The 19,257-nt window shown below is 54.4% G+C and overlaps 1 protein-coding gene across 20 annotated transcripts in view; it reads left to right on the top strand.

The window, feature by feature from the left end:
- Positions 1-19,257, top strand: part of NFASC (neurofascin) — a 201,904-nt gene that overhangs the window by 173,968 nt on the left and 8,679 nt on the right. For 11 of the 20 annotated variants that reach the window (XM_070767783.1, XM_070767781.1, XM_070767793.1 and 8 more), the window contains 5 exons: positions 3,274-3,501; positions 6,904-7,020; positions 8,094-8,246; positions 15,861-15,992; positions 18,298-18,367. In XM_070767783.1, the coding sequence (XP_070623884.1) occupies positions 3,274-3,501; positions 6,904-7,020; positions 8,094-8,246; positions 15,861-15,992; positions 18,298-18,367 (700 nt within the window). The remainder of the gene's footprint in view (positions 1-3,273; positions 3,502-6,903; positions 7,021-8,093; positions 8,247-15,860; positions 15,993-18,297; positions 18,368-19,257) is intronic. The other 9 variants (XM_070767795.1, XM_070767796.1, XM_070767797.1 and 6 more) reach the window with 3 other exon arrangements.

Consider the following 19,257-nt stretch of genomic DNA (forward strand, 5'->3'; position numbering starts at 1 on the left):
ACCAGCTGTGACCGCGGCCAGCTAAAGCACCGCCACTACTGCCCCTGCGGTGCTGGGCATCCTCTGGGAGGGCACCTGGGAGGCGATTCCTTTCCTCCCACTCCTCTTGGGCCCCTCTCGCTAACGCCTGATTATTGCTGCCAAGCTGAAGGAAAAGCATCTAGGCTCGGAGAACGCAATGGCACCCCACTCCAGTACTCTTGCCTGGAAAATCCCATGGATGGAGGAGCCTGGAAGGCTGCAGTCCATGGGGTCGCTAAGAGTCAGACACGACTGAGCGACTTCACTTTCACTTTTCACTTTCATACATTGGAGAAGGAAATGGCAACCCACTCCAGTGTTCTTGCCTGGAGAATCCCAGGAACGGGGGAGCCTGGTGGGCTGCCGTCTATGGGGTAGCACAGAGTCGGACACGACTGAAGCCATTTAGCAGCAGCCATCATCAGAGAAAACCCTTGCTCCAGCCACACTGGGTGGAGGGACCGGAGAGGGAGGGGTTGAGACCGTGGCAGCATCTTCAATTCTCGTTCTTGTCTCTGCCCAGCGGAGCCCAGGAAGGACTTGTTCTGGCCCTCTCCACATCTCTGTTTCTAGGGCTGCTCGCTGCAGCGCCGGGTGGGACGCATGTGGGCCTCCAGTCGGCCCCGTGTCCGCTTGAGCATGTGTCCCTGCCCGTGGGAGGACCAGCGCCCACAGGAGAGTGTGTGTAGTCTCCCGGGGCTGGAACGCAGAACCACTGTGCACGTGGGGGGAAGCCCACATCTCCGCACTCTACAGAGGCGGGTGACTTAGAAGCGAGTGTCAGTTTTTTGATGATGTCTTTTAAGTAGTCATAGCAAAGGTGAGCCTTCTGAAATTATTAGGAAACACACTATTGATAAGGAGCCAAATCAGAGTAGTTCTGTCCAGATGGACAAAATAGCTTCTCAGGGTTCCTTCCAGCAGCTCAGAACAGCAGGAAAAGCCCATGTGCATCCATGGCCATAGAGCTGCCAGTACCAGGCCTAGGAGGGAGCTCGCCTTTGCCCTGTGGATCTCAGACTCGTGTGTGTGTGTGTGTGTGTGTGTGTGTGTGTGTGTGTGTGCGCGCGTCTGTCTCTTTGCCTGTCTTGGTGAGTGGGATAGGACAATTCCCGCTGGCTGATCTCTTGAAACACTAGGCTTGCATTCCAGGCCTGGGCCACTTGAAATGCATCCTTGAATACTGACTGTGAGAGGGAGAGTTTTTCCCACTACATGTTCCCCTCACGCCCACCTTCCTGATGTCCGTGTTGACTGGGGTTTGGAGAACGTAGCGCTGTCTGTCCTGACCTTGTCCAGGAATCTCTGGAATGCATGGGGCACGGTCAGTTGCCCACTGTGACCTCTGTGATCAGCACCCTCAGGCCCAATAACGCCTCTGATCTTATAAATAGGGAAGCAACTGGGATCCCAGGAACAGTTCCTCCTGTTCTATGGGGGACTTGTAACATGGAGGCCCACGGGAATGAAAAGGGCTTTTGTTGGTCAGGCTCTTGTTGAGAAGGCTTAGCATCTCTTAATTCTTGAGAGAAGCTTTCTGGCAGTTTTCTCTCTCGTTTCTTTCTTGCTCCGGCCCTCTTCTAGGGAGTATGGATAGTATTTTCCTGAACTTCTGGAGATTTGAGATAAGATAGGATATCTTTCTTCCTTGGAAGTTAGAGTTACCTATTTGTGTCTTAAGGGCTTCCCTGATAGCTTAGTTAAGTAAAGAATCCATCTGCAATGCAGGAGACCCTGGTTTGATTCCTGGGTCAGGAAGATCTGCTGGAGAAGGGATAGGCTACCTACTCTAGTATTTTTAGGCTTCCCTGGTGGCTCAGTCAGTAAAGAATCTGCCTGCAATGTGGGAGACCTGGGTTCAATCCCTGGATTGGTAAGATCCCCTGGAGAAGGGAACAGCTACCCACTCCAGTATTCTGGCCTGGAGAATTCCATATACAGAGGAGCCTGGCAGACTACAGTCCATGGGGTCACAAAGAGTCAGACACAGCTGAGTGACTTTCTGCCCTGTTACCAGAAAGTAGGCTGGTCAGATCACAGGAGATAGAAGATAAGGAGCGGTATCCCTGGCTCTCTTGATTTCCCATCATTCTTCTCAGCATTAGCAGTACTGGAACTAAAGAGTAATAGGCCAGCCCTTTGTTAGCATCCACGGCTCTTCTGTAGAAAGAAAGAGGGTCTATGGACACATTGTCACGATAGACTTAACCCGCTACGGCTCACCCCTGTCAAAAGGTAGCTTTGAATGGGAGATGAGAAAGTAAGAGTTACGGCAGATGTGAAGCCCTCTGAAGATTTATGCGAAAAAGCAGGCCGCCTGTGCCTCACTCATATCTTGGGATTTCTGCATTTACTGTGGACTGGGGAGGCGGGGCCCAGGACCTAAATGTCCTAGAGAGAAAGGCAGTTACTACAAGTTAGGGTGGTGGTTGTTGTTTAGTTGCTAAGTTATGTCCAACTCTTTGTGACCCCCTGGACTGCAGCCCGCCAGGCTTCCCTGTCCTTCACTATCTCCCTGAGTTTGCTCAAACTCACGTCCATTGAGTCAGTGCTGCCATTCAACCATCTTATCCCCTGTCGCCCCCAGGATGGATTGGGGTAATTGCAGGAAGGACCATCCCTGGGCAGAGAAGACGGGAAGAGAGGCAGGAAGTGAATATGAGCTGAGAGCCTGGGGAAGGGGTGACAGTGGAGGCAGAAAAGAGGAAGCACGGGACAAGGCTTGCCCGCAGAGTGGGGATGCTTCTCTCTCTGTCGTTGGGTTTGGGTGGTATTAGAACTCAGGCAGGCGGGAGGAAGTGTCGTTTTGGAGTGAACGGTTGGGAATGGCAGGCTTCCTGGTGCCCCTGCAGATGGGGCCCTGCCAGCTGCCCATCTCAAGGCCCAGGCCCCAGGCCTGGACCCGAGTGATGCTGCTTGGCCTCTGCTGGGTGGCGCTTGGCCTGGGACTCCATGTCATCCCTGGGGTCTGAGCGACTCACTACATGTGTCATCTTCATCACTGCCCTTGGCTGGGTGCATGCTGGGAGCTTTGAGCCACACAGGCCGGGAGAAGAGAATGAAACACTCAGGATTCATTCTCTTCCCTTCCCGTGGCCCTGTACCTGCCTGACCCATCTGTCCTGCTTGGGGAGCCCTCCGGTCACTCAGCTCCATCAGGCCCATGGGCTGCCTGCCTTGCACGCAGGGCTGTGCGTCCAGCCTTGGGACAGCCAGACCGACCAGACGCGGCTATTTTACATTTCCCCTTAGCGCCTCCCACGTCGCCCCCGACCACGGTGGGCGCGCCTGGCACGGTGAGCAGTACCGATGCCACTGCCACTGCCGCCGCCACCGAAGCCACAACAGTCCCCACCGTCCCACCTGTCGCACCTACCACCACCGCCACCACCGAAGCCACAGCCACTACAGCCTCCACCGCCACGACCACCACCACGGAGAGTCCCGCCACCACCTCCAGGACTGAGATCCAAGAATCCGGTACTGCCCATCATCCATGCCCCTGCCCCTCCATGCGCAGGCCTCCCCAGACAGGAGCGGGGAGACTGGATTCTCAGGCTGGTGGCCTCGAGGCACTGAGCACCCTGCCCCAACTCTTTGGGGGGCCTCCACCACTCAGACCCCGTGTCCTAAGCTCAGATCCTTGTTCTTTAACAGGGCTACAACCACGCAGGCAGGCACTCCAGGGCCCACACGGTAGGGCCGCCTCCAGCTACATACTGAGGGATCGGCTGAGGGCTGAGCACTGCAGAGGGGGCGAGGAGGGAAGGAGAGGGGCCGGACATTGGCCAGCTGGCCTACGAAGGCCTCCTGTCCTTGCCGTGTTGCCCTAGCCTTGCAGCAGAGCCTGGGGAGTGGGGAGTAGCCGGCCAAGCCAGGCGGCTCTGTTCTCAGAACCCCGCGCCTCCCTTGAGCCTCTCCTGGAAAAGCAGGTTTATAGGCTTTTTTTAATAAGGTCAGAGCTTCCAGGAAATGGTACTGCCGAGGAATGAAATGCTGGCAAGTGCTCTGTTGCTCTCCCCCCTCGTATTCCCCACACCCCCGGATATACACACGGAGGGAAAACCACAGGCTTTCTAGAGGCCCTTGGGAAGGATCGATCCCAGGGCTGGCCTGCTGAGCCCAGACAATGTGGTGTTCCTGCATTAGGTAGCCAGGCCGGGAAGCTCTGTACTTGCAGCCTGTGGAGACCCCTCGGGGACCCAGCAGTGCTTCTGAGAACTGACATCAAACACTCCTATTACCGCGGAGGGGAGGGCCTCCAGCTTGTAGAGCCCAGAGACCAACTGTCAAGCCAGCATGATGCGGCAGCAGGGCTGCTGGCGGGAAGCGCCCAGAACGCTCCTCCAGCAGCTGCAGGGCCATAGGCCCCTCTCTCTCCTGGGCACGTCCCTCCAGCTGCCAGGGCTGCACTCACCCCACCCGTGTTCTCTCAGCACCCAACTGAGAATGGAGGCTTAATGCACGTGTGAGTTTTTTCTTTAATCCAGTTACATGGAGTTGTGTGAGCCGTAAGTGAGACACACAATGTGTAGCTGACATGATGCTCCTCAGACCTTGAAAACTGATTTGGCTTAAAGCTGCAGTATCAACAATGTAACAGCCTGCTCTGCAGAAAAAAGTTGGCTAAGGAGAAACCTGCTAGGCTGTCAGAAGCTGCCGCTGGCAGTTTGGTGATGGGTGTTCTTTGGGGCCACAGGAGGCTTCAGGTGGGCCTCTGGGTCCCACGTGGATGCTCCAAATTCACAGAAGAGATGTGCTGAGAATGAAGACAGGGAGTGGGTCTTGCTCCTGGAAGGGTTGGCCCTGCTGCCACAGAGGACGAGCCCGTGGACATGCACGCAGAGTTGTAGCTACACCCGAGATGCCGCAGGGGCTGGGCTGCCCTCCGAGCTCGTCCTTACGGGGCCCTCTTGACATCCCTGCTCCCTGCACGCAGCACAGCGGCTCTGCTGCCCAGGGTTTCCAAAAGGAATGTACATCTTTATCATGTCTTACAACTGAGGACAGGATTGTTCCTAAGTTTACTTTTTTTTTCAGGGTGAAATGTGACTTTGTCCTTAAGTTCTCCTTTTTTGATCTCAAGGGATACCCCTTAAGTCTCACATCTCAGGAGTCGACAGAACAATCCCTGCTTCCCTTCAATTCTTTTTGTTTTTATAGTCATTGATAGCTTTCCTTATTGCTGCCTCTCTCTGAGCTTTTCATCTCTTTAATGATCATCATCTTGGTATTTCTAGGTGGCAGAGCCTTCTTCCACCTCCCAGTAAAAATCATTTGGTTTCCCATTGCTTGACCTTATCTAATAGTGCTCCCATTTCCATTACCTTTAAGACAGTCAGCCTTGGGCCAGGGTTGTATTGGTGGTCAAACTGTTTAAACCCAAATCCTTGGGCTTATTTCCAGGGCCCAGAGCTGAGGAGGGAAAATGTCAAGTCCCCAAACCATAACCAATCACAATTCACTCCCACTAGAAAGAGCCATGAGCTTCTAAGGAGCTGGGATTCGGGCTGACTTAAAGCAGCCGATACAGTGGAAACCGTTGACAGATGAGTAAAGAAGCCTGCCTTCTGCCCTGCCCGCAGAGAAGGCCTGGCGCCATCAATGGAATCTCTTTCTTGCTCCTCACCTAAAACGAATCCCATTCACCTGGGACCACCGGCAGCTGACGAGGCTGGAGTAGAAAAGGCTCTTCTTTGGAGTGCAGACCAGGAGATCGTTAATCACTTCCCGAGCCCTGCAGACTCAGTCACGTGTCAGATAGATAATGAACACATGCATCACCAATGTACTCTATTCATTTACTTTTGACAAGTGAGTTGGTGACAGTGCCCCCTTGCATGCTAATAAAATATACAGGAGCCACACTGGTAAAGTCTTTGAAATACAGGGCTTCATGCTAGTACTCCACTATTAAATCTTTGCTGAGAAATGGGATACAGAGACTAGACTGCTGGGATGTTGAAAAATGATTACGTTTGAAGATTACTGCCACTCTCCTGTCCACAGGCTATGGTTTCAGATTTGTGTGATGGCTTTAATAAAGTAGCTCCCAGCTCATAGGAACTAGATAATTAATGTCTTCTGTGTTGCATGGAGATCAAAGATACAGTGCTAAGAAGGCAACAGAACAGGATTCTTCCGGTATCTGGACCTCTGAATGTTGGGTGTCAAGAAGGAGTTATCTTCTATGGTCCCATGAAAGGGAGAGGAAGGATTCGTACTGTCTCTTCTTGGAGCTCTGGGATTTCAGGCCCAAGTCCCGTTAGATGGTCTGAGGCCATTTTTCACAGAGTTCAGCGTCTTGGTGACCAAGAATGACCCCAAGGGCTCCGTGTAAGTTGCCACTCTCCGTCTCCAGTTTCAGGAGCGCAATAAGGTTTTCATTTGGTCTTGCCCTTTATGCAGATCTCATCATGACTCTCGACTGGCTTTTCAAGATGCCTTTTTCCTTTCTGTAGAATGTCTGTAGCTGATGGGAAAGAGGCACATGTCCCCCACAACCCCCACCCTGTCTGCATCCTAGCTAACAGGGCTTTTCACTGCACCGTTGAGATCTGTGACAAGGGACCTAAAAAGGGAAGGAACCCTGGTTAGGGCCTCCGGTGGCCTGGCCCACACCACTCTCTCGTTCGCACCCCCGCCTATGTGGACGCACAGTTTCCAGCTCTGCCTCATACACAGGGCCCCTGACTGTACTGCTCATGCCTGGATGGCGACCTCTGGCCTGGCCGCCAAGGCTGCAGCTTGGAGCTCCGTCAGGCCCTGTGTGCGGCCCCTTCCTACTTACCCTGTCCCGGCTGCCCGTGTGTGCCTGTCTGTCTGTCTGTCTCCGGTGCCTCCTCCCTCCTCACCACTAACTCCTGTTCTAACCCCCGCCAGCCCCCGACGAGCAGTCCATCTGGAACGTCACTGTGCTCCCCAACAGTAAATGGGCCAACATCAGCTGGAAGCACAATTTCGGGCCCGGAACTGACTTTGTGGTTGAGTACACCGACAGTAAGCATTGCTGTGTGGGTGCGGCAGCAGTCGCCGTGGGTAGCGCAGATGCCCTTAAAGAGGCCCCGGGCACTCCCCCGGGCCTGGGGAGGCCTTTCAGCTGCTCCACTGTGGCTTCGTGAAGTCAATAACGTGCTCAGGCAGCAGGGGTGGGCAGAGCAAGCTCAAGGTGAAGGAAGGGGTTTCTGCACCTTCAGTGGTGGTCTGGGGGTGTCTTGCTCGGCAGTGGGGGGGTGGCCTGGCTGAGGGCCCTTTGTCCATTTCCTGCCCAGGACAAGGGTTTTGACGGCACCCCAGTGAGCTCGCTCTTGCTGCTATGTGGATTCCTTCACTTAGGATCCATACTCTTAGTGTCTCCCCTGGACAGGTGGACCCCCAACTGTACTTTGCTCACAGAGGGATGCCAGCTGCCCACAGGTCAGAGACACCGTCCAGGGTCACACGTCTCAGCTTGAGCTGAGCTGGTCCTCCTTTACTGGATATTTGTGAGACTGGAGTGGGGTCCGGGTAGCTGGGGGAAGGCCCCCTTCTGGAGGGCTCAGACCCACCGTGCTGGCCTGTTAGACTTGTGCTGGAAGGGCACCCAAAGCTCTGAGAGAGAAGAAAACCAACTCTCGGTTCTCTGCGGTTGGAGAACCCAGAACTGCTAGTTTGTCGTACTTTTGCAGTGCTTCCCGTGACCAGCATTCACCCCGCCCCCAGACACCCAGGCTGTCGCTTCTCCCGCAGCGCGAGCTCACGCGGCGAGAAATGAGAGGGCAAGCCGGGAGTGCGGCCTGAGGAGCAGAGGCCCGGCTTCCCTCCGCCACCCTGCGGGGTGCTGAGTTATCCTCTCCAGGGCAGCAGAGCGCTGGCTGACACCCTGAGAGCCTAAGGAAGCGGGTCCTAGTGTGCTCAGCGCCTCAGCCTGTGGCGAGCACAGAGAGCCTCACGAGGGGCAGCGTCTTGCGGGACGGCCTGGCCCCCGCCGCCCCCACCGTGCCTCCACCTTTAACAGGCACCCAGGCATCTAAGCTTTGCCTCTCCAGCTCCCTGTGCCCGGCCTTAGGCTGACTGAGGTTTCTGTTCCCCAGGCAATCATACGAAAAAAACTGTCCCTGTTAAGGCCCAGGCCCAGCCCGTACAGCTGACAGACCTCTATCCCGGGATGACATACACGTTGCGCGTTTATTCCCGGGACCACGAGGGCATCAGCAGTGCCGTCATCACCTTTATGACCAGTGCAGGTGAGAGGGGTCTGGCCTGGCCGTCCCCGGCAAGCATGGGCATGTCGTGCTCATCCTCAGCTTCCCGCTTGTCTCTCCTCCCGGGAAGGAAGACTCGCCCTCCCGTTCCTCACCTTGCATGGCGCGGCGCGGCTCTTCTTACGTGTCAGGCTGCAGCTACCGGAAAGACAGAATGAGCCAAAAGTGCATGCCACCAGAGAGGAAAGTGCGCGTCTGACCCTGTGGGGATGAGGGGGCATCAGACGGAAGCCAGGCCACGCAGCCTGAGGTCAGTGGGGGCCCCCTGGCCTCCACTGTGCTGGAACCATGAGGGCTCGGTGTGAGCATAAACACGGTCTTTGTGTGGGGGTCTCGGGGCAGTGCGACCTGGCCTCACACGGGCTCGCTTCCTGCATGTGGGGTTAGGGGATAGGACCAGGTCTTGACCCCAGAATTTTCCCAGGAACCAAACCAAGGATCAGCATGTATGGCATTGCCTTGCCACTGCCGACCGTTGTTTAAAAACTCCAAAGTGTGTTACCCGAATTGTTTGGAGCTTTGTTTTAGTTTAACTTTGCCCCAGGTTTGTCATGGCTTAAAAGTAGTTGACCTTTTGTTGCACTGAGGAGGAGAAACTTTCCAGTCCTAGAAGACCTCTGGATCTTTCAGGGCTTCAGCTGTGGATGGAGAAGCTTCTTCATTTGTACCAAACCAACAGGGAAACGGGGGGTCAGTTAACAAGGTTCAGAAATCTCTCTGTTGGTCAGGGTGGCTGGCAGTCTGGAGGGCATTGCTTGCCTGTTTGTGTCTCTCTTTAAAGTCAGCTGGGCAGGCTGGCCAAGGGGCCGTTTTGCTAAGCCCTGGGGAAAGGATGAGTTTGGGGAAAGAGACAAAAACGAAAGGACCAGTCCCTGCCCTCAGGCATGTCCTGCTCAGGGGCAGGTTACTAGACACAAGGCTAAAGGAAAGAACACAGCATGGTTTCTGTGAAGTTCTAAATGTGGACTTATGTGTCCTCCTGCGCCTGGCTTGAGGAGGCTGATCCTGGTGGCTTGCATCTCGAGAGTCTCAGCCCGTGTGTGTAATGCCTCCCCCACCCCTTCCAGCCTGGTCCCTCCCGGACTGGGTGTCCCGGCCTCCTCCCTGTGTCTCTGCCTGTTCTGCGCACGTGCATGTCCATGCCTGTCCATGCCATCCAGACTCGGGGAGTCTGAGTCCTGCTGCCTGCTTGAGGCTAACCAGGCCGGCTCGGGCAGGAAGTCTGCAAGGAGCCAGGTCATCCCGGGAGCCAGGCCCGGAGGCTGGGCAGTGGACCGACTGAAGCAGGGGGCTGGACTCTGACCCAGTCAGGGTGCCAAGCTGGTGCTCCCCTATGCATGCGTTCGCTTTTGCTTTGTTACAAACTTGAGTCGAGCCCAGAGGCAGAAAGCAAGGATGAGATCTGATGATCGAGTTCCATCCCAGGGAATGCAGCAAATGCCAGCTCAGCCTGCTTGCAGAGCTTAACTTCGCCCAGTGCTGAGCCCAGGGGCTGTGGGTGTGGGTTGGGGAGGAAGAGCCAGGGGGGAAAGGGCCAGTCCCTGCCCTCAGGGACGTCCCAGTCTGCTCTGATGTCCCAGCATTCCATGCAAAGAAAAACAATGGTAGTGATTGAGATGCACTTCTGAACACTGACTCAGATGTTCATTTTTCCTTTCCTGTGGTTGCTATGGAGAGGCTGACCCCATAGCTTGCTTTCAGGGTGAGTGAGGCCTGCAGCGCTCGCATGTGTCCCCACCTCCTCCCCATGCAAGCTGGAGAGGGCAGGCTCATGACCCTCGCTCTGGGCACTTACTGCTCCCTTTCCTCACGGGCTGGCTAGAAATGACTATGTGCAAATCACATAGAGAAGAAAAATATTTTTACTTTCTAAACTTTGTGTATGCCTGTGAGCGTGTGTCCAGATCCTCTGAAAATACACAAAGGAGTGGGTGGACTCCAGAGCCAAGTTCACACAATCATCTCCCAGGTCCCTGTGTCTCATCAAGTTTATGACCATCTTGGGGCCCAACCACTGGTCTTTAGACAACCACAGGCTATCACTTCCGTCCATAGACTCAAACATGTTACAATGGTTCATGCAGGAAATGGAAAAAAAAAAAAAAAACACACAAGGAATGCTCACAGGCTCCTTGACTCTCACCAGAAAGATCCCATGTGAGAAGTTAATCACTTTCTTGAAGCTTTTGAAGCCAAAGAGGCCTGAGGGGCCCCAGCACATAACTCTGGATTCCAAGAGACCTGTCAGCTCTCACATCCTGGAGCAGGCTGGATGGGGTGCTGACAGGGGCCCAGCAAGACAGACAGCAAGCTGCCTTAGGCTTCAGGGACATGGGAGGAGGGACATTAGGGGACCTACCTGTGGTCAGCCTCTTTTTGCTGTGCTGGGAGAAACCCAGGATGGAGTGAGATAAAGATGGAAAGGTGTAAAATGACGCATTAAGTGAGAGCAGCCATGCCAAACTGCATTTGAAGAAAGCCCATCCCTGTCATATTTGTTCTTCCCCCTATTTCTGAAATACAATTTTTCTGCCCGCTTTGAGTGACTCGTCTCTCTCCAATGATCAAACGGATTTCCTCTTGATTAGAGTGAAGAGTTAAGGGAACTGTGCTTTTCAAGTGAGCTACACATTTCCGAGCGGGGTTGTAGAGTATGGTTGTGGAAGGCACACAAAATATGACCTCTAGGCCAGAGTAGGAGATATTAGAACTGTGTGTTCCCAGTGAACAGGTGCTGTCCTGGGTTCCGTTAGCTCCAGCAAAGGTCGTAAATGTAGATATTCACTGATCTTGGGATGTTGCTATTACTGTGACCATTAGGGATCTGGAAACATGTTGAATGGATCAATTAAGAATGGTCTTGGCAGACAAATGTAATTGCCCTGAAACCCTGCAAAAATGCCTCCTCCTTTCAGAGTCTTTGGAGTCATGTGAGTGAGATTATGTCCTAAATTTCTTTTGGTTCTTGAGAAACTAAATCATTTTGGCGGAGTCTGATTGAGCCCACCTTACCCCAGATCCCACTGGGTTTTTTGTTTCTTTGTTATTGTGTATCATTGACATTGATTAATTTTAGGCGTACAACATAATCATTTGATCTATGCAAAATAATTATCACAAGTTTAGTTAACATCTATCACCAAATATAGTTACAAAATCTGCTTGGTTTTGAAGAGCCTTGTATGTCTGAACTTCACAGAAAATTCTTTGGTCTTTTCAGTAAGGACTGAAAGTAACATTTGAACTTTGCATGGTGATGTCAGGGATGGAAAGCTATATTTAATTGGTAAATTTCTCATATGGCCACCTTCCCTGGAATTGCGCCTTTCTTTCCCAAGAGAAAGGGGTCTCATGGGAGACAGCTATCAGCAAGATAGTGGAGCAAACAGGTCACTGCAGATATTCAGACCAACTTCTTTGCAAAAGGTGGGGACCACCGTTCAAACATAAGTTGAAATGACTTCGTCATCCCAGTGCCCGGGTGGCAGTGGTGAAGCCAATATCCTTGTGACCCTTCGGCTGGTATCAAGAAAAAATGAAAGAGGTAGCCCATGTTAACGTTGGTGGTGGTGGTGGTTTATTTGCTAAGTCATGTCCAACTCTTGCAACCCCATGGACTGTAGCCTGTCGGGCTCCTCTGTCTATGGGATTTCCCAGGCAAGGATGCTGGAGTGGGTTGCCATTTCCTTCTCCATAGTTATATTAGGATTAAATTGGCCATTAGTCAGTAAGTAGTCGGTGACGACTTGTCAGGTGACCAGCATCATGCTGAGGACAAGGGGGCTCAAAGGATCCCCAGGTCTCCAGTCTTTGTAATATCATTGGACATCAGAACCCAGGAAACAGAGCAATTAAATGTTGCATCATGCAGAGTAAATGGGGTTGAAATCGGACCTAAGAGACTGGTGTGAGCTGGAGGAATCAGAGATTTAGGAAGGAGGGGTTGAACATGCAAAGGGGAAGGACAGGAAGGGTGGCCATCCAGGCTCTCTGGGGCAGGGTGGGGAGGGTGCGGAAGGGGACGACCAGGGCACCTGATTTGATTGAAGTGTTCTAGAAATGTAACAGCGTGATGTATTGTTGTATCCTTGAAGTCTGACGAACACAGACTGAGCGGAACCCTTTAGAACTGGGTAGTGACTTGACTACGGTTACGGGAGACATTTTGGAAGGAGTAAACGATAGCCCTTAGAGGTGAGTTGTGAAGGCACTGGCAGAAGCAGGGGCAGATGGGTGATCCAGGGAGATGTCAGGAGCAAGCCCTGGCCTTGCAGTGTGGAACCAGCGAGAAGAACAAGGAGAGATGAAAGGAGTTTGGAGAGGCATGGCCAGAGGACAGGCGAGAGAGAGAGTCTAGGGCGCCGCGGTGAGTCTGGGAAAGGCGCTCTTGGTGGTGGTGGGTGAGCACGGACTACAGCGGGCTTGGAGGCCAGCATGTGGGGCACGGAAAGGAGCTGGCAGGGATCGGCGATGATGGCGGAAGGTTGGAGCACTTACCTGTAAGAGGACAGTGTGCGCACGAGAGCCAAAAAGCCTGGCAGGTTCCTCAGCAATGCCTGAAAACAGGGAGCTTCAGCACGTTTAACAGAGAAAGGGAAGAGACAGCACTGGGGAAGAACTGGGAAATGCTAGAGTTTTCAGAGATCCTCACAGGACTGAGCCACCAAGGAGGTGAGGCGTTGGGTCCCTGCAGAGGGGAGAGAGGAGAGCCCCGTCAGGTATGGAAGGAGACGGTTGTAGAGCCTGTGAAGCTCCAGTGGCCTCCAGTGTGGGGCAGGTGAGTGCAACAACGAGACACAGACTGGGCGGGAGAGGGGGAGCAGGGAGGAGTGGAAGGAGGGCCAGGCTGCCGTGGAGGGCCCGTTGAAGTATGACTCAGCGAGTCCGTGACGGGCCTGGTTTGCATCTTCCGCCAGCAACGCTCACTGTAGAGCAGAAGAATGCAGTAATTGCCGAGGGGACCCACAGTGGGCGATTGAGTCAAGTGCTGGCACAGGTGCAGAAGGGAGGGCAGCATGGAGTCTGAGGGAGGCAGAGCCCCACCAGGCCGAGAGGGTGAGAGGGTGGGCCACGGGGCGGAGGCCAAGGAGCAGACGAGAACTGAGGGCCCTGTGTTCCGGGCTGTGGCCCAGCCCTGGGCACGACAGTCCCTCCAGTCCCTGACAGTCCCTCCTTCAAGGAGCTTACCTTCTGAGTGGAGTGGTAAAGAGCACAGACTCAAACCAGACAGCCTGGGGTCACACCTCAGCTCCACCACTTACCAGTTCCAGGGCCCTGAGCCGATCACTGACCTCAGCACCTCGGTTGCCTCACCTATGAAACAGGGTAATAGTACAAATCCACCTTTTTGCCTTTTCCTACTGTTCATGGGCTTCTCAAGGCAAGAATGCTGAAGAGGTTTGCCATTCGCTTCTCCAGCGGACCACATCCTGTCAGAACTCTCCACCATGAAACATCTGTCTCGGGTGGCTCTGCACAGCATGGCTCATGGCTTCATTGAGTTACACAAGGCTATGGTCCTTGTGATCATTTTGGTTAGTTTTCTGTGATTGTACTTTTCATTCTGGACGCCATCGGATCGCAGTTCTTGCTTCTTCTTGAGAAAGGATGACAGGACAAGATGGTTGGATAGCATCATCGACTCAATGGATATGAATTTGAGCAAGCTCTGGGAGATAGTGAAGGGCAGGGAAGCCTGGCATGCTGCAGTCCATGGGGTCGCAAAGAGTCAGACACGACCTAGTGACTGAACAACAAATCCACCCTATGGGACTGTTGTGAGGGTTAAACTAGATAATTGTGGGAAAGTGCTTTGAGCTGTGTCAGCCCATAGGAAGTGCTTACAAGTGTAAGCTGTTAGCAGTAGTAGTATAGTCAGTTGTTGTAAGTGCTATGAAAAGGGCACAATCAGTCCTGCAGATAGAGTGGCAGGGTGGGAAAGAGAGTTTTGTCTTAGCTGGGAAGGTCCAGGAAGGCCTCTCTGAAGAGATGACATTTGATGAGGCCGCTGTCTGAAGACAGAGCAGCAGATGCAGAGGACCCCGAGGCAGGCATGGGAGCGGCCGGTGGGTCTGGAGCGGCCAGGGTGGTGGGAGACGCGACTGATGGAGCCCCGCGGGTCAGGATAAGCAATAGAGGAGTTTTTCCTAGTGGTAACGAGAAACGCTGGAGGTTGAAGGAAGGAGGTAATCTGATCCTTTGTGGGGCTTGGGAAGACCTCTCAGATCTTGTGTGGGACATAGCCTGTGGACGCAGGGGTGGGACTTCCCCCACAGCACCCGGATCAACGTGGTCATGGCCATGGTCTTATGGAACTTTCCAGCCCGGACTGCCTGGGCAGCCAGACTGCAGAGAGAGGGGAAGGTCTTGTTCATCAGTCTTCATTGTTTATTGAGACCCAGCTTGGTGCAAGGCCCTTGGCTGGACGCTGAGAACACGGTAAAGACAGTTTTTCTGCCCACGAAGAGCAAAGAGTAGGCCACACCTGGATACCTGCCCTACACGATGGTGTGACTCAGACCTTGGGGTGCAGCCTGGGGTCACGTCTCTGCCCCCGAGCTTCTCCCCTGGGAGGCCCGGAGCCTGAGCTCGGGCTGCGTGGCTCCCAGCACTCCCACCATTGTCGGGGTCTCCCAGAGGCTACTGCGCTGGCTCTGTCTGCCCCAGGTTCCCTGCGGTCTCCTCTGTCCCTGATCCTGTCCTCCAAGTCGTGGTTTCCAGGGAAGGCTGCATCTTTTCTTCTTCAGTCCGTAGACAGGAAGAGGGCAGGTGACGCCTATGCACCCCACCCCTTCCCATCTCTAACCTCAGTCATGGGTCCTCCAGGACACCGTCAGACGTGCTCCGGTCTCCAGGCCCATGCAGCCTGCCCCTGGAGTCATGAAGGGGTCTCCCGCTTTGAGACAGGCCTCCACGTGTCCAGGCAGGGGTGGCAAGGGGCTGTCTGTCACAGGGGTCTCCACGTGTGGTGGAGTGGCGTGGGCTGTGCTGAAGGCATGGCCTCCCCTGGCCCATCTGAGGTGCCCATGCAGGGATGTTGGAGAGACACAAGGGAGCATGGGGCACCCTGGACTGCACCACGCCCAGGTCCTGCTTCGGGAAAGGCTAACGGGCTGCGAGGACAGGTGTCTGTCCCGGTGTCTGTGCCGGCCCGCGAAGGTGTTCCCCCGGGGGTGTGCGTGTGACCGCGGCCCCCATTCCCGGGTGGGCAGCACGCAAGCTCAACCCGGCTCATCCACAGGGAGTCACAGTCAGTCCCTGGCCTTCCTTCCTTCCCCACCAGGCTGTGCCCAGCCACTGTGCTTGCAAGAATGCCAGTGCCTCAAGCTTAGGACGGTTCTCTTCCCAAAGGGCCTGCTCAGCCTTCTGCTGCTTATTCTGTTCCCTCTACTCCTTCCTTGTTGGTGCCTCTTTTCTGACCTTTTGCCCTTGCCTTTTCATCCCTGTAGCGGGGTGGTTTGAGCCAGAGGGCTGCCGGGTGGTAGCGGTAGGCTGCAGGAGGAACCTGGCCATGAAACAGCCGAAATTCTCCCTCCTCCTTGCGTGCCGCCTTGTGAACCGGTCATTCATGTGTGTGCCTCTGGCCCTCCCCCACAGCCTACACCAACAACCAGGCGGACATTGCCACCCAGGGCTGGTTCATCGGACTCATGTGTGCCATCGCCCTGCTGGTGCTGATCCTGCTCATCGTCTGTTTCATCAAGAGGAGTCGCGGCGGCAAGTACCCCGGTAAGATGTGTCCGAGGAGCCAGCTTCGGGGACAGGGCCACCAGGCTCTTCCTGTGAGTCGCCATTCTCTCAGCAAGCACAGCCCTTCCCCAGGCTGGGACGTAGGGTCCTCTTGCCTGTTCTGTGCACCGTAGAGTTGCCAGAAAGCACTTGAGTTAATTAAGTTCCCCTGAGGTGGGGGGATGGAGCAGTCCAAGCAGCCAGAGAGGGGATGGAAGGAGCCCTGGCTCCCATTAAGAGTGACCTTCCCTCCCCTGGACTCACCACCCATCTGCTCAGTAATTGGCTTTTTTCAGCCTGAATCTCATTAGGACCCTGTATCCCAGTGAAGGAGAAAGGAGAGATGCTTTTCTGTAACCATGAGAGAGAGAGGCTGGAGGGAGGAGAGGTCTGGATGGAAGAAGCACACGCACGAGAGAGGCTGTGGAGCTGGGCGCTCAGCACGGCGGGGTTGCAATCACAATACCTCAACAAGGGGACAGATGGCCCTATATGAGGAGCAGGCAGAGGCTGGGGGGTAGGTTGCACGGAGAGGAACCCCACCCCTCGCCAGTCCTTAAAGGGCTTTGGGCTTTCCTTTGAGTCCCAGAGAGGTGCTTCTGTTCTGTGGCCTGAAGATCCTCCAGCCCAGACAAACCAAGGTCAAGGACAAGGACCTCTGGCTTTTCTGTTTCTGGAAATATTGATTGTTTTTCAAACAGGGACAAGAAAGCCATCTGTCTGTGATGGGGTGGGGAGGGTGACAGGAGACAGGATAATGGATGACCCTGAGAGCAGAAGTCCAGCTGGACTGCAGGATGAAATTGCTCCCTGCCCCCAGAGCCATCACCAGATACACCCTGTGCTCTCCAAGCACTGGCTTCTCCCCATCTCTGTGAACAAGTCCTTCTCCACGATCTCCTAAAACTCAACTCAGAGAGAGGAGATTCTATTCTATTTTCTTCCTCTGGCCCATGTGCTCTCAGACCCTAGGATTCTAAAGGACTCCTTCAAGTCAGGAACGGCAGGAAATTATACTTCATTATTGGTGAATGATGGAGAGGGAAATGGCAGTCCACTCCAGTATTCTTGTCTGGAGAATCCCCATGGACAGAGGAGCCTGGCGGGCTACAGTCCATGGGGTCGCAAAGAGTTGGACACGACTGAGCAACTTAGCGCTTAGCATGCACATTGGTGAACGATTTGTTCACTTTGTTGTGCTGTGCTGGGATTGCTTTTCTTCTGTAAGAAAGGCTGAGGAAGGGCAGCCTCTCTGATCTCACTCCTTGTTCCAGGTGGAACTGGGACACCTGAGAACTAATCAGCTAACTCTGGACCTTCCTCTGCCCATTTCAGAAAGTTCTTCTTCCAGTTATGCCCCTTTCCTTACATCAGAAGATGAAAGAGCCAGGAGCCATGAGACCAGGGCTCCAGTGGCTCCAGTGTCCATTCAACATTTTGTTTAGTTGCTAATTGTTATGCGATGTCTTCCAGGCCTCAGCTTCCCTCCGCGAAAATAGGGGTGGTTATCCTGCCTTGTGCCTCAAAAAGAAGCACAGTCATTCACCTGAGTGTCTGCGGTGCACCAGCCCTTGTGCTGGGTGCAAAGGGTTCTAGAAGAAGTGACTGCTCTGTCAAGGACAGGGCAGCTGGTGCAGTAGGAGGGGCACAGCACCAGACAGGGCCTGGGAGGAGTGCTGGCCATTCACGGGCGGTGTGGGAAAGGGGAGTCACGCAGACAAGTGGGGTCCCAGTTAGGAGAGCGCCTTCCATTCCAGAGGCGTGTACAGCGTGTCCTCTCTGCCCAGGACACTCTCCCAGGAGCTTTGAAGAGACACACAGTCCCCACCCTCAAGGAAAGAACTGGCATTCTATTACGGGCGTCATAAATGTGCACAAGTAATTGTCACACAGAGCAGGATTAAGAAAGGTGCCAAGGAATTCCCTGACAATCCAGTGGTTAGGACTCCGTGCTAAGGAGTGCAGGGCGCGTGGGTTGGATCCCTGTTCAGAGAACTAATATCTCGCCTGCCACACAGTGTGGCAAAAAGGAAAGTTGCCAAGGAAAGGACGGCGTCCAGGTGTTTGGGGAAGACCTCATGGAGAGGCTGAGGCGAGCCAGGTTGGGGAAGATTTCAGTGGTCAGTAGAGATGACGGCGAGGAGGCAGAATTAGCCTGGAACCTGCTTAAAAGCGGGAGGCAAGAAGCAGAGGGTGTGGGTGGTGCTGTATTGAGAAGGAGGTGTTGAACCCAGAGGCAGCGTCTTTGGCTGTTCCTTTGGGGCCAGTCATCACCTCTGTGTCTTTGCTTCTCTTCCTGACCAAGTGCGAGAAAAGAAGGATGTGCCCCTCGGCCCTGAAGACCCCAAAGAAGAGGATGGCTCCTTTGATTACAGGTGCGGGGTCCCCTTCACTCCTGCTCACGCACAGCACCCCTGTCTGGTGGGTTTTCCCTCCTGCCCTCAGGGCTGACAGCTGGGCTCAGAGGCCACCGCGTGGAGGTCCTCCCATCAGCTCTGCCTGTGGCGGGAGCACCGCCCAGCACACTCACACTCATTTGATGAGCAGCGTTTTATTCATCCAGCTGCACAACTCAGGTTTATTGTGTTCTTTGTATGTGTGTTTCTACCTTTTTGCTCTGAAAGCGAGCCCCAGGCTCCCTCTTGCTGTGCAATGAGCTCTGCTCTCAGCTTCCCATCTGCCTGTACCCCACCCCAGCCCTGAAAATGATGATGACACGGGGCAGTTGTATTATATTTGAGACTCAGCTACAGGAGGGTGAAGGGAGCGATGTTCTGGGCCTTTCCCTCAGGACCTAGAATGACATCTCTGGGCTGCAGCCTGGAATGGGCCTTGGACCGCATTTGTTCTGGCGCCCGTGTCCCCAACAAGAGGACCAAGGCCGGGACTAGGAAGTGACCTGGCCAAGCCTCATGCACTCCCCACTGTGAGCTAGTACAGAACTGGGGAGGCCGGGCCGCAACGTCCGGCTACTGCCCTCGTCCTGCGCCCATGCTTCCGCTCAGGTCTGGACGGGCCTTTGTATCTGGCTTAACAGAATTGTCATCTGTCCATTTTAATGGCAAGTGTGCTTTGAGCAAAGGACTAGTGCAGGATGAGTCCTGGAGGTCTCCTCCCCAGGCCAGGTGCGATGGGAGGAAGTGCTCAGATCAGAGCCCACCCCCACCAGTCTCTCTGGGCCAGGCCACCCCATCCCGCTGTGACCTCTCCTTAGCCTCACCAGTCTCTCTGGGCCAGGCCACCCCATCCCCCTCTGACCTCTCCT

Source organism: Bos indicus, chromosome 16 (assembly GCF_029378745.1).
Source record: "Bos indicus isolate NIAB-ARS_2022 breed Sahiwal x Tharparkar chromosome 16, NIAB-ARS_B.indTharparkar_mat_pri_1.0, whole genome shotgun sequence".
Classification (NCBI taxonomy): Eukaryota; Metazoa; Chordata; class Mammalia; order Artiodactyla; family Bovidae; genus Bos; species Bos indicus.